At 43.3% G+C, this 26,270-nt stretch overlaps 2 protein-coding genes across 10 annotated transcripts; both read right to left on the bottom strand.

Moving 5' to 3' along the window:
• Nucleotides 1–234: 234 nt before the first annotated feature.
• On the bottom strand, nucleotides 235–5,413 carry LOC136527453 (cell wall integrity protein scw1-like). 2 transcript variants are annotated; one of them, XM_066520199.1, is made up of 10 exons: nucleotides 4,969–5,413; nucleotides 4,766–4,828; nucleotides 4,510–4,589; nucleotides 4,341–4,405; nucleotides 3,899–3,974; nucleotides 3,708–3,744; nucleotides 2,970–3,076; nucleotides 2,805–2,874; nucleotides 1,229–1,311; nucleotides 235–683 (listed from the first exon to the last, which is right to left on the bottom strand). In XM_066520199.1, exons 1-10 carry the CDS (start codon nucleotides 5,260–5,262, stop codon nucleotides 635–637), a joined length of 924 nt encoding a protein of 307 aa, XP_066376296.1. In that variant the 5' UTR covers nucleotides 5,263–5,413; the 3' UTR covers nucleotides 235–634. The 2 variants fall into 2 exon arrangements, with proteins under 2 accessions (XP_066376296.1, XP_066376295.1); XM_066520198.1 differs by having other exon boundaries at nucleotides 236–683; nucleotides 4,341–4,403; nucleotides 4,505–4,589.
• Nucleotides 5,414–20,267: 14,854 nt separating this feature from the next.
• On the bottom strand, nucleotides 20,268–26,059 carry LOC136528118 (histone deacetylase HDT2-like). Of its 8 annotated transcripts, none has more exons than XM_066521024.1 (11): nucleotides 25,369–25,853; nucleotides 25,100–25,249; nucleotides 22,460–22,527; nucleotides 22,159–22,367; nucleotides 22,042–22,070; nucleotides 21,904–21,960; nucleotides 21,513–21,697; nucleotides 21,049–21,111; nucleotides 20,868–20,964; nucleotides 20,651–20,786; nucleotides 20,268–20,561 (listed from the first exon to the last, which is right to left on the bottom strand). In XM_066521024.1, exons 2-11 carry the CDS (start codon nucleotides 25,128–25,130, stop codon nucleotides 20,498–20,500), a joined length of 939 nt encoding a protein of 312 aa, XP_066377121.1. In that variant the 5' UTR covers nucleotides 25,131–25,249; nucleotides 25,369–25,853; the 3' UTR covers nucleotides 20,268–20,497. The 8 variants fall into 8 exon arrangements, with proteins under 8 accessions (XP_066377121.1, XP_066377124.1, XP_066377123.1 ...); XM_066521027.1 differs by having other exon boundaries at nucleotides 22,159–22,316; XM_066521026.1 differs by having other exon boundaries at nucleotides 25,100–25,214.
• Between the last annotated feature and the right edge of the window lie 211 nt (nucleotides 26,060–26,270).

The raw sequence follows: 26,270 nt of genomic DNA, 5'->3' as shown, positions 1-26,270 counted from the left end.
CCATCAGATTGCCGCCCAGCAGGCAGTGGCACATGAGAAACAAAAGTTTCAGGGGCATTGAAGTCCTTTGCCACCCACATTTCACACCGTTAGTGCTACAAATAGACAAAATGGCGTGAGAGAGAAAAGTTTTTCGAGCTTAGACACTGACGATAGATCGAACTTTTTAGGAACATAGACGATTAGACCATCTTTTTTAATGGCATATAAGGAAAAGACTCCATTATTATTTCATTACCCACCAGCCCACCTGAATCTTATTGTCACCCATCGACAGGTACAACAGATTTCATACTGCACAACTGATTTCTCATAATAATTTAACTGTAAATAAGGGACAATCCTAGCTTAAAATCTGAAGACTAGGAGGCAAGATCCGGAGAAGGAAATAAAAAAAGAAGAGGTGTACAGGTAATAATAAGTGCTGAGATACAACCAAACCCAGTTACATAATGTCACGCATCTTAAGGACCTCATAGCCTAACTCATGAGCAGAACATTCGCTGCATGAAAAGATGTCATTGGGCTCGGGTGTCAGTACAAGTTGTGTGCGAACATCAAACATCATTGAGTATGCTCAGCTGCCGCATGTGCTGAATGGAAAACAACTGGCTGTCTCGTCTTTCAGCTGCACTTAGGGGTGCTTATCACGCTTCCGAAGGCCCATCCGTGATTTTGCATATCTATAACATGTTAAGGAACTAGATCAAAAGTACAAGAAAGATGAATGGAAAGTATTGCAACCATACATGGTACATGTAAACAGATATAATATGCATCATCACTATTCAGAGTTTCAAGCTAGTGTAATCAGAGACGATAGTTACTCTCACAATGATTGTTAAAGGTAATGTGTAACTTGCAATGCCAATCTCACGAATTGAAGTGACAAAGTGAGACTGAACAGACATGAACTAATCTCAGACTAGATATTTCAGATATAATTTGAAATCAAATAAACCGTAAGATAGGCTCAAAAAAAATAAACCGTAAGATAAAAATTGCAGCAAAATATAATAAAGGGTAGGGGCAGACCCAGTGCCGGAGGCTCCCACATGAGTGGGGTCTAGGGAAGGGAAAAATCGAGGCAAACCTTTCCTCTGCAAAATCTGCGGAGAAGCTGCTTCGAACCCGTGACCTGGTGACTTAGTGAGACAGCTCTCACCACTGCACCAGGCCTGCCCTTCAGCAAAATATAATAGTATATAAATTTTTAATTATAGGATACTCTAAACGTATTCCCTCGCCAGGTGATGAGTACAGGATAACTCCTTGGAGACGATTTATGGCTTCAGTTGAACTGAATGCATCCTGCAGACATGAGAACTTAGGTTGGTTTACTTTGAAGTTTGGAAAGAATTTCAAACACATAGATAACAGTAGTTCAGTAGTGTAAAAAATCTTTAAGGAGTAATTCAAAAAAAATGTCTACAGAAAAGGAAGCATTGCATTGCAAGGGACATAGTTCTAGTTTCAGCTATTTAAGGTTGCTTCCCACTATTCAATGGCATCACATCACAACAGCTTTGTATTCAAAACTCTGTACACAGTAGCTTATAAATACTAAATGGGGCATTGTATTGGCAATTGTGTATGCAGCAAGCCAATGAGATTCATGTACACTTATAAAGTAAGATCAACCTGAAAGCATACAAATCATTCAAAGAAAGAAAAAAAAATAACCCAACCTTAATTGATTGAGTACATCTTAATTATTTAACATGCCAAACTGAGATAATTGGAATTAACTACATTATTACATATAATGATGCAGTGATATTGTAATACATGTTCTTTCATAACCTGCTTCACTAGAGCAAATACCAAAACGGCATAACTGCAATTCAGTTCCAATTTCTTGGACTCCAAAACACATTAAACAGAGAATCACTGCAGGATTCAATAGTTAGGAAGGAATATGATTAGCTACTCTGAAGGTTTAAGATGTCTTCTTGGCTTAATTTTTAGGAAATTGTTTTTCCCATATCTGCCTACTCATGAAATCAAGTGTGCAATTCTTGTGTCAGCTCTAATTAAAGCTTCTATATTTCACATTAATTGAAACCATCATACAAATTGAAACCTGTATATTAAAGCCACCTAACAAAAAAAACCATTATTAGTCCAACATTCCAACTAGGCATGAAAAAGAACAGGATCAGTCAGGATAAACCCTCTCCTGCTTTCACTTTTACATTTTAATACAGAAACAAAATCTAATTCGGGAAGGCTGGAAACGGGGTTCACTGGAAATCGAAAATGGATCAATTCGAATGGTAGAACCAAGAAACATCACAAACTTACCTACCGACCTGGCATGGCAACACTGCCAACACAAATAATTCTAATTCATACTGTAAGGTCATAAGATGACAAAAGTATAAGAGTGCAAGACCATAAGATGACAAGGCTACTATGATGTGGCATAGATGACTGTGCTGCATAATTGCACTTCCTAAAACGGGATATTCTATGCGGACAAAAGCGGGATATCCCAGAAAAAATGGAAAAAGCAAAAACGGTAAAAAAAACAGCCATATTATTTTCGTCCGTTTTCAGATTTACCAAAAACAGAAAAATCATAAACGGTCGGAATGATTGTCAATACAAATTCGAGCAGGTCAAATGTAGAAGTTGGGCCGGAATGGAATGGAACAGTATTTATGGCAGCCATTTTCACCCTTAAGTCCAACAGTGTCTGGACATTAAGAATAGGCAATGATAGTTCACATCACTGATTCAAAGGAAATAAATTAAAATGGAAATCAGGGCACAGGAAGAATGGCGTTTTTCTCCGCGTATACCTTGAAATCAACAAATGCAACTGGAGCTCCAAGCTTGTTTTGCATCTTGAGCTTCACAAATCCCGCACAACTAATCATAAAAATATGTATGTCAAACCAAATAAAAAAGTCCATATGATGGTAACTCATCTCATGAAGCGCCAGTATATTGGCATTTGGCAATACCTTGAGAAAACATCTATCAGCTCTTGCTCCGAACAAGCTGGACCAAGGTTCGCAACAAAGAGAGTAGGACATGGAGGATTATTTTGAGGGGCAAATGTGGATGGGTCCTGCAGGCAAGTGCATGAGACAACTACTACATAAGGCTTGCATCTCTTCAAATAAAGCATCTCATCCAAAAACAGGAGAAAATAAACTAAAAGCTGACAGTATCAAAACATTTTTTGTTTCTTAAATCCTAAGCTTTGCAGTTCTTGTTCATAGAGACATGGATCTTTATTCAGAGTTTCATTGAACAAGTTCAGTTTGTAATATATGGCTTACTCAGCTGGTCAACATCAAAGGTTACATTCATCATCGTTTCAACATACAATACAAAAAAAACATGTTACTGGAACCAACCACCCCCATTCATATAATGACACAACTTGGTAAAAGGTAGCATGCTTTGTGGCAAGCGCTTACTTCTTCCATCTTAAATACCAGAATTATCTGTTAAAGTGGCATATAGTTTTTCATACAGAACAATCAAGGATGAATATCACAAAAAACCCTTTCATATCAAAATCTCAAAGTAACTACATTGGGAGTACTGGTGGAGAGTGCCCCCCCCCCCCCCCCCCCCCCCCCCCCCATAATCCAATATTTTCGCTTCATTTCTTCAAAGTTCAATCTCGAAACAATAAAGCATGTCGTACATGTTATGCATATCAAGGGAGAAGGTGTGAGACCATGAGTTACCTTGCTGAGAGAAGTACTAGACTCAAGGCTTGTGTAACTGCAAGATGGAACAATGTCAACTATAATTTCCTAAAAGCATAGCTTCAATCTAGATTGATGATCTACATTCTAGTACGAGCTAGAGGGTAGCTTAAGCTGGGTCCCCCAACAAAATCACATGATAAAACTGTGCTCGAGTAGTGTGCCATAACCTTTGTGCAGAGGGATAACCACTCAAGCTGTGTGAAGAATTACCCATTCCAGATATGTAAATATTGCTTCCAGCACCTGATAGGGCGCAAAGTGTGCCAAAGATGTGCAATGTGAGTGCTTTGTAAGAATTTTCAGCTATGTGAGTAAAGAGGCACTTCATTGAGGATATGAAGTCACTGATAACACATTTAGTAGCGTATGAACACAAAGAAAATAGTGGAATATATACTGCAGGAACTCAAGATAAACTAATTCCCCTGAAAGCTACAAATCAATTGTGACTGCTAGGAGGGAGAAGAACTGTGGATTTGGAACAGCTTATATTGTTCAAGTGATTGTAGTGGAGCTGCCATAAGCTGTAAGCACTAACATCGCCGTGGTGTGAAAATACAGATGGTTTTCTTTCATGGCATGCTGCCCGAAAAGCTACTTGAGTGATACCTGAATCAGGAAATCCCCTTGGTTTCCTAGTTCTTTTTTCAGGAGAATAAGGTGAAATATCATCTGAATGGCAACAAAAGTGGGTCAATGTCAATAAAGAACCACATAGTACAGAAGGAACATATGAAGGAAAGATGTTCCAGAACTGAAGGGCAACTGTCTACCTGATCTCAAGCGCTTTGATCTGGAATTGGATTTGGCGAGATCTACATGAAGAGAACAATTCTTCTCAAGATCAAACACCATTCCCTGCAACAAGAAATGACTCAACACTACATATTACTAGCATCCATAACTTGTGACGTGGAAAGAATTACTTCAGAAGCAAGGTGAATCGAAAATTGTGTGGATGTGGGACCAATAGTTTAGCTGCACTCAGTATAACTATTGTTCAGCAATGCCGTGTGCAGTAATGCAGCACTTACATTTGTGGCACTCAAGGCAGTTAGTGCAGACTGTTGATCTGCAAACACAGCAAACGCATACGCCTGCAAAGGGGAAAAACCAGGTCGGTTAGGTTAAGGGGATTTTTAACTTTTTGCCATCCTTACGAATGGCACTCCTTGGCAGAAGTGCAAGCCCTAGCGTGAGACAGACGGAGGGGTTGGGGGTAAGGGGAGGAGAAAACCTGGGAGGATTTGCCCGTGCGGAGGTGGGAGGAGACGTATCCGGGGAAATCGCGGAAGAGGTTGTAGACTTCGCGCGGCTTGGCGTCGGCGGGGAGGCCAGCGATGAAGAGGGTGCGGAGCTCGTCCCGCGCCGGGAGGGCCTGCTCCGCGCGGTCGTAGTAGGCGCCGTAAGCGGCCGGGGGTGCCGGCGCCGGCGGGTAGGCGTGGCGGTACGCGCCGTACGGGGAGGTGCCCGGCGGGGGAGGCGGCGGCGGGTAGGAGGATGAGGAGTGGTTGAAGTACGAGGCGGCCATGCGGCGCGGGATAGCGAGGGCCGAGGGGTCGGGCAAGCGGTGGCAGCGGCTATGGGCTGCCGCGGCGCCGGCGTGGGTAGTGGAGTGTCACGGTGGGTGGTCCCAGGGGGCCGTGCGGTGGTGACTGGTGAGTGGTGAGGGTGCGGCCGACGGAACTAAGGCCTTGTTCAAAGTTAAGTTTTTTCACTCTCTCTTCGTCACATTAATTTTTGAGCGTATACATGGAACATTAAATATAGGTAAAAAAGTAACTAATTACACAGTTTGGTTGTAAATCACGAGACGAATCTTTTAAACCTAGTTAGTCCATGATCGGACAAAGGTTGTCAAATACAAACGAAACATGCTACAGTGTCCAAATTACAAAAATTTGCAATCTAAACAAGGCCTAAAGATGGCAACGACCCCGCTACCTGATACCCAACGGGTATTTGATCCATTAGGAGATGGAGATGCGATCCTATCTTTACCCACGGGCATCTAAATAGGCAAGAATCCATCTCGACAGGTATAGCGGGTACGGTAACGTTCTCTGTTTACCCGTCCCCGTTACCCGTTGGAGAACCCGACTATTTGAGCTGTCATGCAAGTATTAGCTCTAAAGAAGCTCAACATAGGTATTTTGGCCCAAATCTGAACAATCATATATATAGTTTGTGTGTTCTAGGAATCCTAGTTTAATTTTTCCTCACCATCTCCGCCAGCAGCACAAGCACGCCTGCTTCACGAGCGCTCATGCCTCTCGCTTCCCCAGTTCGGTCTCTCTGCCACATTTGCTCGTCCTCCTCGCAAGCTCGCTCCTCCTCGGCATCTCCGAGACTCCGACACTTATACCCGGATGAAAGAAGAAACGTCTCCGATTGCAAAGCTGCGACCCCAAGTGTCCTTGTTTATCGGGTATGCAGTACCCGTCGAGTATCTGTTACCCGATCGATGCCCGATGGATACGGGGATGTGCAAGAATCTATACCCAATACAGTTAACGGGGACGGGGACATGATGAATTCTCCGTAGCGAGGAAGAAAACGTTCTGGCGATACCCGACGGGTATATCCCCGTTGCCATCCTTAGACGGAACTGGGGTGCTTTTTCGAGGGTGCTACCAGAGTACCGTGGTATGGTTTTGGAGTCAAGTTTGGTATCTTTTGCCTCGAAGTTACTTTATTCATACCTGTCTGTCTGGATTAATTTACAGAATTTTCAAAGAGATCGTAGAAGAAAATCGACATCTTTATAGTTTTTCTGTCGTTTAAAGGGTTCAAACGTGCAAACTCTAGCTGATGGTGGCGCTCTAGCGCGAGTTCGCAACCCGCGTCCATGCTCTTCTCCGGAGGCCCTGTTCGTTTGAACTTATCAGCTCGACTTATCGGCCGCAAAAACCATTAGCCGAACAGGTCGGGGTGGGCTTAGAAAGAGGGTCGGATGAGGCAGGCAGGCAGGCCCGATGGTGCAGCAAGACGGACGGTGATGCCGTTAGAACGTGCAGGGTTAGGACGGGGATGACCATGGCCATGGCGACAGTTGGAAAAGGGGAAAGAAGGAGGTCACCACGGGCATGGTAGGGTCGCCGCAGCTCCAGGCCATGGACGGTGAGACCCTACCCGCCATGGCGAGGTAGTGGGCAGCGGTGGCGTGGGGTCACGCTTTCGTTAATAGCGCGACCTATCACGCGTTATCGGCGTCCTTTGGAGCAAACGGGATCCAATGTAGTGGCCACTGCTCCTGCAACTTAAGCACTGCACGCAACCTCGGTTGTAAATGGACCAGATCTAGTGGTATAGCGCTGAATTAAGCACCATGTCAAACAGAGTTAAACCGTGTGTTTACACTACGGTTTAGATCAGTACTCCTCTATCGTATTAACAAGAGGTAGCATATGTTAATATATATCTCTTTATTTACCTCTTGTTTCCTATATGGTAATTATCATTTGTAATGTATAAAATTTTATATGATTCTTGAAGTCCAGTTTCAACTTTTAAGAAGCATGCTATAATGCCTCTGTGAGAAAAAAAAATAGTCCACGTTAGAAAATTGTAGCTATACAAGCAGGTAGCCCCGCGCGTTGCGCGGGTAATAGTGGGGAAAAAAAATTTGTGTTGCGTGGGGGGAAAAAATCCGAAGTGTTCCTTAATGGATTGAGAAAATTTCGACCATTGATTCCTCTTATTAGTAGTTAGAATAAAATAATGGGAGATGCCGATCTATACCTCTGTCGATGGGGAACCATACGGGCCTCCCATAGACCATACTGTAGAGAGGTAGGCCTTGGTAACCAGGCCTACAACCCAATCGCCAAAAAGAACGCGGAGCAAAGCAACGTGCAAAACCGAAACTCCAACTCAAACTATATAAGGAAAGGCGTCCGAAGTGTAGCTTAGGACTCTGGCCTTGTATCCGAATAGGACACAAACAACGCCTCTCAGCGCCTGGACTATAAAGGGCTGGCGAGGGTACCCATTGTAAGAGGAGGACGGATACCCGATACTCAGAGCAATACAACACAAACAGGCTAACGCCAAAACTGGACGTAAGGTTATTACTCGATCAAGTCGAGGGCCTGAACCAGTATAAATCGTGAGTCTCTTTGCGTAACTGCCGAATTCCGCTATTCGCCGAAGCCCGAACAATTGTCCCGGGTACCCCCGTGGCAGGCTATCGGTGGTAAAACATCGACAGCTGCCGCGCCAGGTAGGGGCTTTCGACGAATTTTTTCTCGAGAGTTCGGCGGACCTCAACCTCAAGATGACCTTTTCGGCGGGAACAACCTTTGTCTTCGGATCCTGGATCTGCAAGGCTGACGGCGACGACAAGCTTCGTACCCATCTCTAAGAAGAAAAAGAATTCGATGACGAAGTTCAATACAAACTCGCCGAGAAGATGACGAAACTCTCAACTTCGGATACAACTCGGAATAAGGAAGAAAGCGGATACGAAACCGACTCTAAAAAAGAGATACAACCCGATTCCAAGACAATCTTCACGGCACAAGAGCCAAACCTAATTGGACTCGGAGACACAACAACGATCGCGAAGGGATACGACCCGTACAACTCAAAGAACTTGGGAACTTACGGACTGCGCAACGCGGCATCAGTCTATCAACACTTTACCCAAAACAAGATGAACTCAGCAAGAAGAATACTTCTAGAGGGAGCACATGAAGGGATGATCATGACAGTTGAAAGGTCCTTGTGTGGTTTTGGTAATTAAGTGACAATTTAGGTGGACTAATTGTGTTTAGGTGAGATACACAGGTGATTAGTCCACAGGTACATGTGTGTGAGCAACATATGCCATGGAGGTGAAAATGACTTGGAGATATTGCAAAGCTCACACATGTGATGATGAAGGAGCTTAAATGCACATGAGATATGACATTGAGTCATGTGATCAAGGTGGAGAAGATCAAGACAAGACTTGGCTTGATGGACCGGTTGCAAGCGTGAAGGGCAAGTCGAAGGCTTTGGAGTGATGGACCGCGTGGCGGTGAAGCTTGAGCAAGACTTGGCATCGATGGACGATGGCAATGGTGAAGAGCAAGTGAAGTCAAGATCGATGAACCAATATGATCACATGATGATATGAAGTGGATTATATCATTGTTGATCGTGTTGGTGCATGTGTTGCATCGACATTGGAGGAGATGGAATGGAATGCGCAAAGCAAAGGTATAACCTAGGGCATTTCATTTCACCAGTCATAGGTGTGTAGAGAAGTTTATAACTAGGTTTAGGATAGATGGCCGTACTATCAATAGGGGCAAACTTGTTTGCATATCGGTCATCTAGTGCCACTCAAGTGATCTAACTTTACATCGTCGCTAGGATCGAGTGGCGTGGCAAGTTGAGTGGCTAACATCCTTTGGAAAATGATTGTGTAAAGCTAACACACATACACATGGTGGTGTACACTTGGTGGTGTTGGCACATCTACAAAGGAGGTGGCACTTTCAGGAAAATGAAATGCCTATTTTCTATTACGCCAGATGCAAATTCTTGTGGTTGGCACATTGGAGCAAGGGTGAAGAAGTTAGAAGTGAAAACGAGTTGATCGCGAAGACGCTGGCGTCGGTCAACTGATCGAACGCTGGGTCTGGAAGCACCAGACCGAGGGTATTGCATCGGATGCTGGCCTGTGTCCGGTCAAGTGGACCAGACGCGTCCGGTCGAAGAAATATGCCTCGGGGAGCTTACTGGAAACGACCGGACGCTGAGGATTCTGCGTCCGGTCAGTTGAAGCTGCTGCGTCCGGTCAGGTCAAGTGACCATTGGAATCAGGACACGTGGTCATTTGCGGGCGACCGGACGCTGAGGTCCAGCGTCCAGTCAACACGACCGGAGCGTCCGGTCGGCCCGATTTTTATCCAGTAAAGGGGTAACGGCTAGTTTAGCCCTTGGGGCTATAAATAGAAGTGGTCTTCGGCCATGGCTAGAGTGGAGCACCTTGGGGGACTTTGTATCCATGCTTGAGAGTGCTTAGGAGCCCTCTATCTCACACATACTTGATAGTGATCATCCGATTATGTGAGTGAGCGATTCTAGTGCGATTGCATCGTGAGGTTGCATCGAGTGGCACTAGGTAATCGAGTTGCAAGCTGGTGATACTTGTTACTCTTAGAGATTGCCACCTCCTAGATGGCTTGGTGGTGGTCTCCGTCGAAGCGCGCAAGAAGCTTGTGCGGCGCTCCGGAGAAGTGCTTGTGAGGGGCATTGTGCTCGCCCCGCGGGAGCCGCGAAGAGCAACTCTAGTAAAGCGTGTCATTGAGCTACCCTCACTCAAGGGGTAGGTTCTTGTGGCGCCCGACGTGCGGGCTTAGCGGGTGATGCTAATTAGCCGCCGAACCACCAAGTGAGCGGTCGACACAACAAGGACTAGCATGTTGGCAAATACGTGAACCTTGGGAGAAAAATCATCGTGTCAACCTTATTCTTCCTGTTGGTTTGTATCCCCGTTACACAAGCTTACAATTACTTTTATACATATTAAGCTTGTGTAGTTGCTCTTGTAATTAGATAGCTTGTGTAGCTTGCTAATTATCTTCTTGCTTGTGTAGCATAGAAGTAGCTCCCTTGTGTGGCTAATTTGGTTTGTGTAACCTTGTTAGTCATATTACTTAGTTTGTGTAGCTAAGTATTTACGCTCTTTAATTTGGCATTGGTTGCCTTGTTATTGAGCATTGCTAGTGAGCTTAGTTGGCTTTATGCTTTTACTTACTAGCATGTGTAGGAGCTCCCTTGTTGCTTAAAGTACTAGCGGCATAGGTTTATGTGACCTTGCTTCTAGAATTGGTTAGGTGAGCTCTAGCTAGCCCGGCACCTTAGTTGCATAATTAGTATCTTTGTAAGGTGCTAGTGAATATATATAGAGGGGTGTAGTCTTGATTAAACCGATAGTTTTAATTCTGCACTTGTTTTGGTTAGCCAACGTGATTAAGTTTCAAAAAGGACTATTCACCCCCCTCTAGTCGCCATCTCGACCCTTTCAACAGTGACCCCGCAAGATTGTGTGGTGCATTGGCCAGGTTCTTTCACCTCAAGCAAAGTCCAGACTGGCACGCGCGTTGAAGAACTACCTTATCAAGAGGGAAAAGAACTCAGATCTAGTTCAGAAGCTATAGACAGCTCAACCAAACGAAGGATGAAATACCATATAAGAAGAGCTCAAAAGAGGTATACTGTATATATGGCGGAGCAGTTAGAACAACCTTTGGAACCACCATAGATACCAGATATAAAATCTTCAGACGAATCAGAAGGCAACATCTCGCCAGATGAGAAAAGCGACAACAACAAAAATGATGAGCAAAGACTAGCAAGGCTAAAGAAGAACAAATTGAAAGCTGGAAGGAGGAACCGGGCTAAACAAAGGAAGCAAGTCTGGAATAAATACAAAACGGAGCTAACGGAATACAATAGAAAGAAGGCGGAAAAAGAAGCCACAAAAAATACAAAAAGGGAAAGAATTGAAGAATTAACAAAGGAGTTGTACTCCCTCACGAATAACGAGAAAGCAAAGGAAGACTAGAAGAAAGAAGTCGGAGGATCAGAAAAACAACCCGACGAAGAAATTCCACAGGAGCCACAAAGGGAGCGGCCACCAAAAAAATCAAATTTTCAAAGGATAGGACCAGTAGAAAGTGCTGATATCAATGGAAGGAAGGAACACTACTCAAAGCAATAAGAAAGAGACAAACCAGAATTGAGCCAACGCTACCAAGAAATATCAAGAAGATTTGACAAAGAAGATGACTACGGAGAGTCTGAGTTAAAAGAAGACAAATCTTATTACAGAAGGGCAAGATCGTCAGATTATGGAAGAACAGAACCATACAACAGATTCCCTTGTTTCGTAGGAAGACTACAAACTTTAAAGCTACCGCACAAGTTTAAACCAGCAAATCATTCCAAATATAATGGCAAAGTCGAACCAAGATAATGGCTAAGGGTTTACTCCCAATCTATTGAATTAGCCGGAGGAGACGACGACATCAAGGCTCTATTCTTCCTAATGGCCCTCGAAGCAATGCCGCTACAATGGTTTGACAAATTGAGGCCAAAATCAATCAGGTATTGGGAAGACTTGCAAGAAGCTTTTTGCAACAACTTCGCAGGCATTATTACCCATCCAATGACTACAGCCGAATTGAAAGGAGTAAAGCAAAGGAGAGGAGATAGTCTAAGGGAATACTATAGAAGATTTGGAGAATTCAGGGCTCAAGTCCACGACATTACTGATAGGGAGGTGATAGAGGCCTTTGTAGAAGGAATCTGGGCAAACTGGCAATACAAGGACTATTTCAATGAGAACCTAAGAATAAATGAAGACTTCAAGAGGGTTGTTGAGAAGCTAATTTCGTCAGAAGAAAGAACCCGGCACAGATTTGCTAGGGACAACCCAGAGAATAGAAGACCCAATTACAGATAGCAAGATAAAAGACCAAGGCAGGACAATATGGTGGCAACCACAGACAACAAAAAGAAGATACAATGGCAATGGCAATGATGGCAATGGTAGCAATCACAATGGCAACTACAACAATAGCAACAACCGTAACGACAGCGGTTACAACAGTAATAGCAACTATCATAGTAACAACTACCGAGGAAGAGCGTCGGAAAACATAGAAAATATGCCGTGTCACATACACCCAGGGGCCAGACCCAAGTTAGTTGAATGCAGCACTTTTTAGCGATAATTCATGAAGAGAGAAAACAGGAATCAAAACAACTCGAAGCCAAAGCAAGAAGAATCCAAGAAGGAGGAAAAGAGAGCTAAAGGAGATTATCAAGAACCCCAACGCTAATTAGCGGTGATATTTTTAGGTGTTCCTAACACACGAAGCAAAAGACAAGAGAAACTAACTCACCGAGCCATCATGGCAGCTGAACCAGCCATCCCAAGATATCTAGATTGGTTAGAGTACCCCATCCACTTCACAAGAGAAGACCAATGGACCAGTGTAGCAAATACAGGATGCTACCCGCTGGTACTAGGTCCGACTATCGCAGGAGTAGCAGTAACTAAAGTACTCATCGATGAAGGAGCCGGGCTTAACATAATTTTTGTAGATACTCTCAAAAGGATGAATCTGGATTGTGAAGGTCTAATGACACCCACAAGCACACCATTCTACGGAATAGTACCTAGCAGAGCAGCTATGCCTCTCGGATAGATAACCCTACCCATCACCTTTGGCACACCAAACAAATACCGGACAGAATTCATCAAATTTGAAGTTGCAGACTTTGAATCATGCTACCACGCAATACTTAGGAGACCAGCTTTAACAAAATACATGACAGTACCACATTATCCATACCTACTGCTCAAGATGCCAACAACAAAGGGCGTATTATCATTGAAAAGAGATCTAAAGAAAGCACATGATTGCGACGTACAAGCAGTACAAATATCCGAAAGATTACAAGATATAAAGGAAGGAAAGGAGATTGCAATGCTGGCCAACGAAATGAATCCAGATGAGATTAAGATACCGGCTAAGAAGCCAAGCAACTTCGCACCACCAAAAGAAGCCGCTACCAAGACTATTGACCTACTGACTAGTGATCCAGAGAAGACGGCAATCATCAGTGCAAATCTCGACCCCAAATAGGAACTCACGCTCACCAACTTTCTTTAGGATAATAAAGATATTTTCACTTGGAAGCCAGCAGACATGCTAGAGGTCCCAAGGGAGTTGGCTGAGCACATAATTGATGTGAACAAAGGGTCCAAACCCGTTAAGCAGAAGTTACGAAGATTCGCTCTAGACAGAAAAACAACAATAAAAAAGAGATCACCAAGCTCATGGCAGCAGGATTCATCAGAGAAATAATCAACCCAGATTGGCTTGCCAACCCGGTTCTAGTAGAGGAGAAGAATTCAAAAGAATGGCACATGTGCATCGACTACATAGACCTCAATAAACATTGCTCAAAAGATCCATATGTCCCACCAAGGATTGATCAAATCATCGACTCGACAGTAGGATCAGCTCTGTTATCCTTTCTAGATTGCTATTCAGGCTATCATCAAATATCCTTAAGAGAAGAAGACCAAAGCAAGACTTCGTTCATTACACCCTTTGGGGCATATTGCTATAAATCAATGCCTTTTGGGCTAAAAAATGTAGGAGCAACATATCAAAGAGCAATTCAAACTTGCTTGGGGAGTCAAGTCGGAAGAAATGCAGAAGCATACATTGATGATGTAGTAATCAAGATAAAAGAACCCAGATCATTGATAGAAGACCTCGAGGAGACTTTCAAGAATCTAAAAGCATGGCAGTGGAAGCTAAACCCCACAAAGTATGTTTTTGGGGTACCATCAGGACAACTACTCGGGTTTCTAGTCAGTAACCAAGGAATTGAAGCAAATACAAAGTAGGTTAAAGCCATCATGGATATGAAACCTCCAAAGAAAGTTAAAGACATACAGAAGCTTACAAGATACATGGCAGCACTCAATAGATTCATCTCCCGACTAGGAGAAAAAGGGCTACCTTTCTTCAAATTATTGAAAAAGGCAGGAAATTTTGAATGGACAGAAGAGGCAGAAGAAGCATTCCAAAAGTTAAAAGAATACTTGGCATCATCACTAGTAATGACACCACCAAAAGACAAAGAGGACATGATGCTATACATTACAGCAACCAAGAACGTTGTCAGCACAACAATTGTGGTTGAGAGAGAAGAACCCAGACACGCATACAAAATGCAAAGACCAGTCTATTACATAAGCGAAGTACTAACAGAATCAAAAGTGAGATACCCACATATGCAAAAACTACTTTATGCAGTGTTGATATCATCAAGAAAGCTGAGACATTATTTCCATAAACACAAGATTACAGTGGTAACCAATTTTCCACTTCAAGACATTCTACGCAACAAAGATGCAACAGGTCGGATATCAAAATGGGTAGTAGAACTCGGTGCTCTCAACCTAGACTTCAAACTAAGAACAGCAATCAAATCTCAAGCATTATCCGACTTCATTGCTGAATGGACAGAAATTAGTCAAAAAGAACCCGAACCAATACTTGATCATTGGAAAATGTATTTTGACGGTTCCCTAAAGTTAGAAGGAGCTAGAGCAGGAGTACTATTTATATCACCAGAAGGGAGACAGTTAAAATATGTGCTACAAATACTTTGGCAGGCAACTAACAATGAGGCAGAATACGAAGCATTAATACACGGTCTAAGAGTTGCAAACTCGCTTGGGATCAAAAGACTACTTGTCTACGATGATTCAGCTGTAGTAATCAATCAAGTCAACAAGGATTGGGATTGTACAAAAGATAATATGGATGCGTACTGTGCAGAAGTTAGAAAATTGGAGAAAAATTTCCAAGGGCTCAAAATTCATCATGTACTAAGAGATTCCAACGTTGCAGTAGATGTGCTAGCCAAATTAGGATCAAATAGAGCAAAAGTACCACCGATATATTTGTGGAAGAACTCACAGCCCCATTCATCAAACAACTCGGAAACACAGAAAAAGAGAAGGAGACAACAGATCCAATGGAAATAGATCAAGCAGAAGAACCAGACCAGTCAAGACAAATCATGGTCATACAAAGTCATTGGAGACAAATATACATTGACTTTATCAAAGAGAAGAAACTATCCGAAGACAAAGCAGAAGCAACTCGAGTTGTATGAAGAAGCAAAAACTACATTCTGGTGGGGGATAAACTATACAAAAGAGCATCATCATCAAGAGTACTGCTTAAATATGTTTCGACAGATAAAGGAAAGGAAATCTTGGATGAAATCCACTCAGGATGCTGTGAAAATCATGCAGCCTCTAGGACACTAGTCGGCAAAGCATTCAGAACCGGTTTCTATTGGCCAACAGCACTCAAAGATGCAGAAGAGCTCATCAGAACATGCAAGAATTGCCAAATGTTTGCTAGGCAATCACATGTGCCGGCTCACAACTTAATATGCATACCACCGGCTTGGCCGTTCTCATGTTGGGGGATGGATCAAGTCGGACCACTCAAAAAAACAAAAGGAGGCTTCGAATACATATTTATGGCAATCGACAAATTTACAAAGTGGATTGAATACAAACCTTTGGTCAAATACAGTGCAGAAAAGACAGTGGAATTCATACAAGACATCATGCATAGGTTCAGCATGCCCAATAGAATAATCACAGATCTTGGTTCACCATTTACAGCAAGAGAATTCCAATACTGGGCAAGAGATTGTGGGATAGAAATCGACTTTGCATCAGTAGCACACCCGCAGGCCAATGGACAAGTCGAAAGAGCAAATAGACTCATATTACAAGGTTTAAAACCAAGATTATATGAAGATTTGAAAGATTATGGTGAAAAATGGATCGACGAATTACCAAAAGTAGTATGGGGTGTAAGAACCCAGATCAGCAGAGCAACTGGATACTCACCATTCTTTCTGGTCTATGGATCAGAGGCAGTACTACCAGCCGACTTAATATGGCTATCTCCAAGAATAGAACAATATGAAGAAGGCAAAGCAGAAGAAATAAGACGGTTAGAAATTAATTCAATAGAAGAAATAAGAGACAGTGCAATCATACAAAATGCAAGATATCAGCAAGGGTTACGAAGATATTATGACAAAAGTACTCAACCCCGATCACTAAAGCTAGGGGACTTAGTACTACGATTAATCCAGAAGAAAGATGGACGACACAAACTACTTAGTCCATGGGAAGGACCCTTCATCATGAAGACAGCAACAGGACCCGGCACATACGAGTTGATGACTCCAGATGAAATACCTGTAAAGAACACTTGGCATATCAGCCAACTCAAAAGATTCTACAATTAAGTACAACAGATTGTACTCAAGTTTTAAGAGAAATAAAACAGAGATTATTCAAGAAGAACAGCTTCAAATATGAGCCCTGTCCAACGAACAGAACCAACCCGTAATCAGGTTGGGGAAAAAGGGGCTTCCCTGTTAACAGCCAACTCGGAAATGGTTGCGCTACACGAGCAATCTTATCACTCAACCATATGGAGATGGTCTGACTGACGGCCAACGGCCAAATAGCTTCTTGGGTAAGGAGACCCAAGCTAGCATTTGTCACTCTACCATAAAGAGATGGTACGACTAACAACCCTGTCCAACAGACAGAACCAACCCGTAATTAGGTTGGGGAAAAAGGGGCAGCCCTACAAACAGCTCAACCCAGAAACAATTGTTGCTATACGGGCACAATCGCTTACCCCAAGAGCTGGTATGATTGCTTACTTACCCTGCAAACAGCCAACCCAAAAACAGTTGTGCTATACGGGTCTGGTCGCCTACCCCAAGAGTGGTACAATCGAATACTTCGCCCAAGAAGTGGCACAAGCACTCCAACAACTCGGCCGCCTACTCAAAGAGTGATACGATCGACTACTTCACCCAAGAAGCGGCACAAACACTCCAACAACTCGGTCGCCTACCCTAAGAGTGGTACGATCAACTACTTCGTCCAAGAAGCAGCACAAGCACTCTAACAACTCAATCGCCTACCCCAAGAGCGGCACGATCGACTATGTTGCCTAAGGAGGAGCACAAACACTCCAACAACTCGATCGCCTTCCCCAAGAGTGGTACGATCGACTACTTTGCCCAAGAAGCGGCACAAGCACTCCAACAACTCGGTCACCTACCCCAAGAGTGGTACGATCGACTACTTCGCCCAAGAAACGGCACAAGCACTCTAACAGCTCGGTCGCCTACCCTAAGAGTGGTACGATCAACTACTTCGCCCAGAAAGAGACACAAGCACTCCAACAACTCGGTCGCCTACCCCAAGAGCGGCACGATCGACTACGTTGCCCAAGAAGGGGCACAAACACTCCAACAACTCGATCGTCTACCCCAAGAGCGGTACAATCGACTACTTCGACCAAAGAGCGGCACAAACAGTCCAAACAACTCGGTCGCCGACCCAAAGAGCGAAACAAGCTATGGCAAAGCAGAAAAAAGCCACAAGGAAAGACAGGGCGAAACTAGTCCATATTATTCAAAGACATCTAAGAAGAAAAAAAAGACAGGACGAAGCCTGCTCACATCTTAAAAATTTAGAGACAAAGTATATTACAAGGACATCAAAAGAAGGTTGACTTTTCACATCTGTTCAAGAAGACGAAAGAGAAGGAGGAAGTACATTCATTTGATCAAGAATTTGGTCTGATAGACCACTAAGCTATACTTTGGCCTCCTCCTAGTGTCTTGAAAACTCAGCTATTACAGAAGCTTTAGTAATCCGCTCAAAAGGAGCATCAGGGGCAACAACCCGAACATATGAAACCACATTGTTGATGCACCGATAAAAGCCACCCTTCATAAAATCATAAAACTAGGAAAAAAAGCACTGGTAATCCCTGCTCGGCAAAGACCTGAAGGAACAAGAAGAAATTCTCAAAACTCCACCATGAAGTACTCAGAGGCTTATCAATCTCAAGATCGCCGATCCTAAGTCTTTTCAGTACTAGCAAGAACATGAAGTCTGACAAAACAACAATTTATACCGAGTTGTTTGCACGAGAGCCAGACAAAGCACTCAAAGATAGTCTCTCAAGACGACGTTCTACACATACCGAGTTGTTTACATGGCACAAACAAAAGCCAGACAAAGCACTCCACCTACCAAAGAGTCATTTCACGATAAATGGAAACAACTCGTCTACTCAAAGCTACGGATACGTACCACGAAGCAACTGCTCGGAAGAAATCCTAATCACTCACACAATTCATCTAACGAATAAGTAAAGCAGAGGCATCCACATAGAGAAACAAAAGAAGCCACGTCAAAAGAAAAGGAAAAGAGAAATTGGGGAAACAAAGTTTATGATGATCATAAGATAGAGACAACCACAGTACAAGATAAAGCATATCCAAGAAAATATTCCACAACAGCAATACAACCCGTGAAGACACATTGAATTCTCCAACAACCAGAATGACAACAGCAATAAGCAGCCAAATAAACAACTTGGAGACGTGTGAAGGTTCACATACAAAATTACAGTATCAAAGGATTACAGTTGAAAAAGAACTCGGACGAAGAAAAATTATAAATCTCATTGATCGAAGACAAATACAAAGGTTACAGACGGCCAAACAGGACCGGATAAACTCAGACATAAGATAGAGACAAGATTCTTAAATATTGCAACAAGGAGCCTAGTGGCGGCAGCCGCGGCAGCTCGAACGCAGAAGAACAGATAGAGCAGCATGATCATTACCAACCAAGCATAAGCCCAGGGGCTGCTCAATCTCACACACCAGCAGATCTACGAATGAAGAAAGAATTGAAGAAGAATTTTCCTACTTAAGGCAGAACCACAACCAACAAAGAAGATATTTATAATAAATCAGAGGTAAACAAGACTAAAGATCACAAGAAAGAGAGAGGAAAAGAACAAAATAACAAAGCAACAAAGGTGAATAGTGCCCAAAAGCAAGATTCCTGACAAAAAGTAAAAGAAGACGCTCACTCATGGCTATACAAAACCCATCCATGACTAGCAAAAGACAAAGACCAAAGGAGTACAAATCAAGACCCTTCTTCCAGCTTCTTTTCAACAGAAAAGAACCCGGAGAAGGCTCGGGGGCTGCAAGTACCTACCATAGAAAAACATATTTTTAATTTTTTGACCCTCCAGCTTTTTTGTAAAAAAAAAAGAGGCTCGGGGACTACACTTAATGAGTCGCTGCACTCAAAGGAAAAAGAACCCGGAGGACATCAAGCAAAAGTGCACATCAGTCAAAAAAAGAATCAAAGAAGACCATCTCAAGATTTTACTTCAAGAAGGACCCGGATCAAGACTACAACAACTCGGCCCTTGAAGCTCAATCATGAAATGCTCGGGAGCTTGTCGATGGGGAACCCTACGGGCCCCCATAGACCATACTGCAGGGAGGTAGGCCTTGGTAACAAGGCCTACAGCCCAATCGCCAAGAAGAAAGCGGAGCAAAGCAACGTGCAAAACCAAAACTCCAACTCGAACTATACAAGGAAAGGCGCCCGAAGTGTAGCTTAGGACTCTGACCTTGTATCCGAATAGGACACAAACAACACCTCTCAGCGCATGGACTATAAAGGGCTGGCGAGGGTACCCATTGTAAGAGGAGGACAGATACCCGATACTCAGAGCAATACAACACAAACAGGCTAATGCCAAAACTGGACGTAAGGTTATTACTCGACCAAGTCGAGGGCCTGAACCAGTATAAATCATGAGTCTCTTTGCGTAACCGCCGAATTCCGCTATTCGTCGAAGCCCGAACAACTATCCTGGGTACCCCCATGACAGGCTATCGATGGTAAAACATCGACAACCTCTACTTTCAAACGCTAGTTTTGACTAATTATTAGTCAAAAAGTTTTACCTTTCATTCTTTCAAATCCTAGTATGCCCTACGTAAGAAACTGAGGGATTCTATCTTAAAATTCTCAACACCCGCTACAAGCTAGAACACGCAAGGTGCAAGTGCAATGCAGCCAGGCATCATTCGTCCAGAAAATCTCAATTAGCCATTCGGCAGAAAATCTGGGCAGATAAAACAGCAGCGTAGCAGTACACTAACATGTTCTAGAAGACCAAAAGGCATCAGACATTGTGATCCTGCTTAGCAGTAAACGAATGAAACACACTTCTTTACAGCACTTTCCAACCCACAATTCAGTTGCCTGATAACGAACTTCCTGAACACCCTAGTCCATGAATGCTCCTTCACTTACGTGTACTGTGCTTCACTTTGCAATGAGTTTCAAGACCGACGGAAGAGTAGAAAGTCCTGAACAAGACCAAAAAGGACGTCCATGTGTGAGAATGCATGAACGCATTTAGTTGGAAGAATTTCTGATACAAGAGGCGAGAAATTACTTGCTGCACGACTTGCAGGCATAGCCAGTGGATTGATTAGAGCTGTCAATGATTGAGCGAGCCATCTTCACCTGCTTCAATGATGGATAAGGGGTTGCAACATGGACGTGGTTACTTTTCTTAGCATCATCACTGACTGCAAAGTACATCACAAAGTGAGGTTCCGGTGCCATGGAAAAGAACTGAGAGCTATACAAGTTAATGAAAAGCTTCTCACCAGTTTTTTTGCCCATAGACGGTGTTGTGATCCTTGCCTTCTTCCCTAGAGGTGTCTTCAAGGGTGTTTCTGCTGGCCTATTCTTGCGCTTAGCACTCTGCATAAAAAACTAATATCAGGATATCAAACAAAACAAAGATTAAGGAGAATGTAACAAAAAGTCAGCTTAAAAAGCTCACACCTTTGGAGAGTCTTCATCATCTTCTTCATTTGAACTCTCACCATCATCCTCATCACTAGAATTCTGAGCATCAACCATGTCATGCAAAAGAATAATATGGTCAGAATACACATGATATCCAGTGCTGGTAGAAATGCATCGTGCACTTACAGGAACAATGCCCAGTTTCAGGCTGAAAAAGGTGTAGGTTCAGGAAATGGATAAAAGACCCAAACCAAATAACCAATAGTAGTATATACAGTAATAAACACAGGAAAAAAAGTATAATCGTATACATAAGAAATTTGGTTCACAATAGATGATTACCTAGGTTATCTTCAGTAATACAACAAAATGACTTATACTTTGGCTGCTCACTCAATTCTTTATACCGGTATCACAATAAAACAATCTAGACAAATGAGAGAAAAAACTGAAACATGGAGGAAATGATATCTCAGTCATGATTCATCACTTATACCAACCTCATCATCACCCGATTCACCACCTTCTGAATCAACATCTTCGTCACTTTCATCATCGTCAGTGCCACCAACATCAGCTTTATGCTTGTCAGGATTCTTTGCTTCCTCCAAGCAAACCTTTGCTTTAGAGGACTCAGTAGCAGCAGGCTTCTCCACACCACATTTACTTTCTTTGCTTTTATCATCTGAACGTAAACAATGTTAAGCAAGTGAGTGCTTCAAGGATCCAAATGTGAGCTCATATTATCTAATTTAGCGGATTCTGTGACATATACAATGAGGATAGTGGATAAATGTGCTAAACATGTATATGTGTGCAGTCATAATGCAGAGAGAAGAAATGCAATCTTAACTCATAAAAACAAAATTTCTTTGTAGAACAAGGATATACCATCTGCGTTAGGGTATAATGGAATAGCCTGTGGAACCTCCTCATCAGATTCATCATCTGAAACATCAATCGCTATGCTGCTTATGCCAAGTGATAAAAAAATAGGGATATCCAATATTGAAAGAACAAGAGCATTACCTTCTTCAGTACTTGTTTCACTGTCATATGTGATAAAAGACAGAGAAGCGGTTAAGGAACAGAAATTTGTGTTCGAGCTTCTTTGAAAATATTGAAGAAAGTAAAATGGAAGGATATTTTCTCTTGCAATGCCTAAATTTGTAGCCAAGGGCAGAGATGGTGCTGGTTTTCGAGGTGTGTAGGAACTCAAACTCCTTCTCGAATACCAAACTAGTTGTATACTGAGGGCATTTGTCAACTGATAGTGTTCCAATTGGAAACTCTTTGCCATTAACCTTCACAAAAACTTTCACATCCTCATTCCCCTTGCTATCCTGTAATGCTATCTTAAAAGACCAACAACTGAAAAGTAAAAAAAAAACAGGAACCTCCCAAAAACAAGATAAACAAAGAGTCATTATTACTAGTAGAAACCAACCTGTGAAACATGGCACCAGAACTCTCCTGGGTCACACTTCACTGTCGCTCCAGGTCTGACTACAACTCCTAGTAATGTTAGCATACCTTTTAGTATCCACAATAAGTAAGATAAAGATAAACTATTGACATAGTAGCAAATTGCAGGAAAATAGGATATTTCTTCTAAGGAACAAGGCCATTGGCAGTGCTAACATCCAATTATAACATCAACAACAACAACAACAACAAAGCCTTTAAGTCCCAAACAAGTTGGGGTAGGCTAGAGTTGAAACCCAGCAGAAGTAATCAAGGTTCAGGCACGTGAATAGCTGTTTTCCAAGCACTCCTATCTAAGGCTAAGTCTTTGGGTATATTCCATCCTTTCAAGTCTTCTTTTATTGCCTCTACCCAAGTCAACTTCGGTCTTCCTCTGCCTCTCTTCACGTTACTATCCTGGCTTAGGATTCCAGTACGCACCGGTGCCTCTGGAGGTCTCCGTTGGACATGTCTAAACCATTTCAACCGGTGTTGGACAAGCTTTTCTTCAATTGGTGCTACCCCTAATCTATCACGTATATCATCGTCCCGAACTCGATCCCTTCCTGTATAACCGCAGATCCAACGCAACATACGCATTTCCACGACACTTATCTGTTGAACATGTCGTCTTTTCGTAGGCCAACATTCTGCACCATACAACATAGCAGGTCTAATCGCCGTCCTATAAAACTTACCTTTTAGCTTCTGTGGTACCCTTTTGTCACATAGGACACCAGATGCTTAACGCCACTTCATCCACCCTGCTTTGATTCTATGGCTAACATCTTCGTCAATATCCCCGTCTCTCTATAGCATTGATCCTAAATATCGAAAGATATCCTTTCTAGGCACTACTTGACCTTCCAAATCAATATATTCCTCTTCCCGAGTAGTAGTGCCGAAGTTAGATCTCATATACTCAGTTTAGTTCTACTGAGCCTAAAACCTTTGGACTCCAAAGTCTCCCGCCATAACTCCAGTTTCTGATTGACTCATGTCTGGCTTTCATCAACTAGCATTACATCGTCCGCGAAAAGCATACACCAAGGGATGTCCCCTTGTATGTCCCTTGTGACCTCATCCATCACTAAGGCAAACAGATAAGGACTCAAAGCTGACCCTTGATGTAGTCCTATCCTAATCGAAAAGTCATCCGTGTCTCCATCACTTGTTCGAACATCAGTCACAGCATTGTGGTACATGTCCTTAATGAACCCGACGTACTTTGTTGTGACTTTATGTTTGTCCAAAGCCCACCACATAACATTCCTTGGTATTTTATCATAAGCCTTCTCCAAATCAATAAAAACCATGTGTAGGTCCTTCTTCTTCTCCCTATACCGCTCCATAACTTGTCTTATTAAAAAAATGGCTTCCATGGTTGACCTTCCGGGCATGAAACCAAATTGGTTCATATACCGCTCCATAACTTGTCTTACTAAGAAAATGGCTTCCATGGTTGACCTTCCGGGCATGAAACCAAATTGGTTCATAGAGACCCGCGTTATTGCTCTCAAGCGATGCTCGATAACTCTCTCCCATAGCTTCATAGTATGTCTCATCAACTTAATTCCCCGGTAATTAGTACAACTTTGAATATCCCCTTTATTCTTGTAGATCGGTACCAATATACTTCTCCTTCACTCGTCAGACATCTTGTTCGATCGAAAAATATGGTTGAACAGCTTGGTTAGCCATGCTATAGCTATGTCTCTGAGACATCTCCACACCTCAATTGGGATACCATCAGGTCCCATCGCCTTACCTCATTTCATCCTTTTCAACGCCTCTCTGACCTCGGATTCTTGGATTCTCCGCACAAAGCGACTATTGGTGTCATCAAAAGAGTCATCCAACTGAAAGGTTGTGTCCGTATTCTCACCATTGAACAATTTGTCAAAATACTCTTGCCATCGATGTCGGATCTCATCCTCCTTCACCAAGAGATGCTCCCTTTCATCCTTAATGCACCTAACTTGGTTGAAGTCCTTTGTCTTTCTCTCACGAACCATAGACATCCTATAAATGTCATTCTCTCCTTCCTTCGTACTCAAATGTTGGTAAAGATCCTCGTACGCTCTACCCTTTGCCACACTTACAACTCGCTTTGCAGTCTTCTTTGTCACCTTGTACTTCTCTATGTTGTCCACACTCCTGTCATGGTATAAGCGTCTATAGCATTCTTTCTTCTTCTTAATAGCTCTTTGGACTTCCTCGTTCCACCACCAAGTATCTTTAGCCTCGCCTCCACTTCCTTTGGTTACTCCACACACCTCTGATGCCACCTTCCGAATGTTGGTTGCCATCTTCTCCCACATGTTGTTTATGTCATCTTCTTCCTTCCAAGAGCCCTCTTTGATAACCCTTTCCCTGAATACCTCTGACTTCTCCCCTTTCAGTTTCCACCACTTTGTTCTAACATCCAATTATAACATCAATTGCATTTATATCGTCAAAGGATTGGATCATGTTTATACTAAGGGAACAAGGCCATTGACACACACACCAGATAGATGAGTAAGCATCCAATTATACTCATCTATCTAGGTGCATTGGAGTAAATGTAATGTTAAACCTACACAAGCACAATGTAATCACACTATCACAGCATCATGTTTACCTGATTTGATAGGAAACCTTCTACCGTTCATGAAAAGCTGAAAAACCTTGCAAACTAAACTTGTCTCCCTCGACCTTGTCAGTCACGGAGCATTCTGATTTACCATGTACCACTGCTGCAATGGCGGCATAAGCTAAAAATCACCCATCCCTAAATTCATGGAATTACAAGACTGAATCACACCAATCAACAAAATTTACAGAAGGAAGCAGTTCATGAAAAGCTAAAAAATTAGAAGGGCGGGCCTAGTGCCAGCGGTAGAGTCTTACCGCCTATGATCGGAAGGTCCCGGGTTCGAGTCGTGGTCTCCTCGCATTGCATAGGCGAGGGTAAAGCTTGCCACTGACACCCTTTCCAGACCCCGCACAGAGCGGGAGCTCTCTGCACTTGGTTCGTCCTTTTTTTTTAAGCAGCAATACATACTACTGGAAAACAGTGGCAGACAAGTCGGAGTCTTAACCCGAACCAACCAGCCTCACCCAGGAAACAACCAAAACCTTTCCCCAATCAACAGACCGAGACAAACAAGCCGAACGCAAAATCGCACAAAGGTCATCTACGAACCCTAGGGGATGAACAGGTTGATCGAACCTCTCACTCTTTCTACATTGGATCCAGCATCAGCGATTACCAGCACAAAATAGCAAACGACGAGACAGAGACACAATACAAACAGGGCGATGCACCCTAATATCCACTAAAGCAGGCGCGATCGGAGAATAAAAGAATAAAAGGGAAGATCTCGGCGTACAGTACGAACCCCAGTACTCAAATATTCCGTTCATCGTGGCTCGTCGAGGAAGAAAGGCACGCGACGGGGTCCCCGGCGGCTTCTCTCCGCCGCGGTGATTCTCGAGAGGAGAGGGTTTTGGGATTTTGGGAGCGGCTTGTGAGGGACGCTGAGGGGCGGCGCCTGAGACGAGGAGGAGCGTATGCCTAAGCGGGCCTGGGAATGCGGATTCTCGTTTGGCCCAGTGGGCTTGCAGCGTTTCGTGAGTCGTGACTTGGTTTTCAGTCTCACGAGGAGGACACGGCCACGCATTCACACCGTCACACGGGTGACGGCCTGACGGGACCGCGGCCCCCACCCGCTTCCGGCTTCCCTGCCGGCTGCCGCGCCTCCTTGCCATCCTGCTCCCACCCCACCAATCGGCCGCTCTCATTTGCTCTG

Source organism: Miscanthus floridulus, chromosome 19 (genome assembly GCF_019320115.1).
Source record: "Miscanthus floridulus cultivar M001 chromosome 19, ASM1932011v1, whole genome shotgun sequence".
Classification (NCBI taxonomy): domain Eukaryota; kingdom Viridiplantae; phylum Streptophyta; class Magnoliopsida; order Poales; family Poaceae; genus Miscanthus; species Miscanthus floridulus.
Note: the sequence above shows the minus strand (reverse complement) of the source record. Positions and strands in the feature narration are given on the sequence as shown.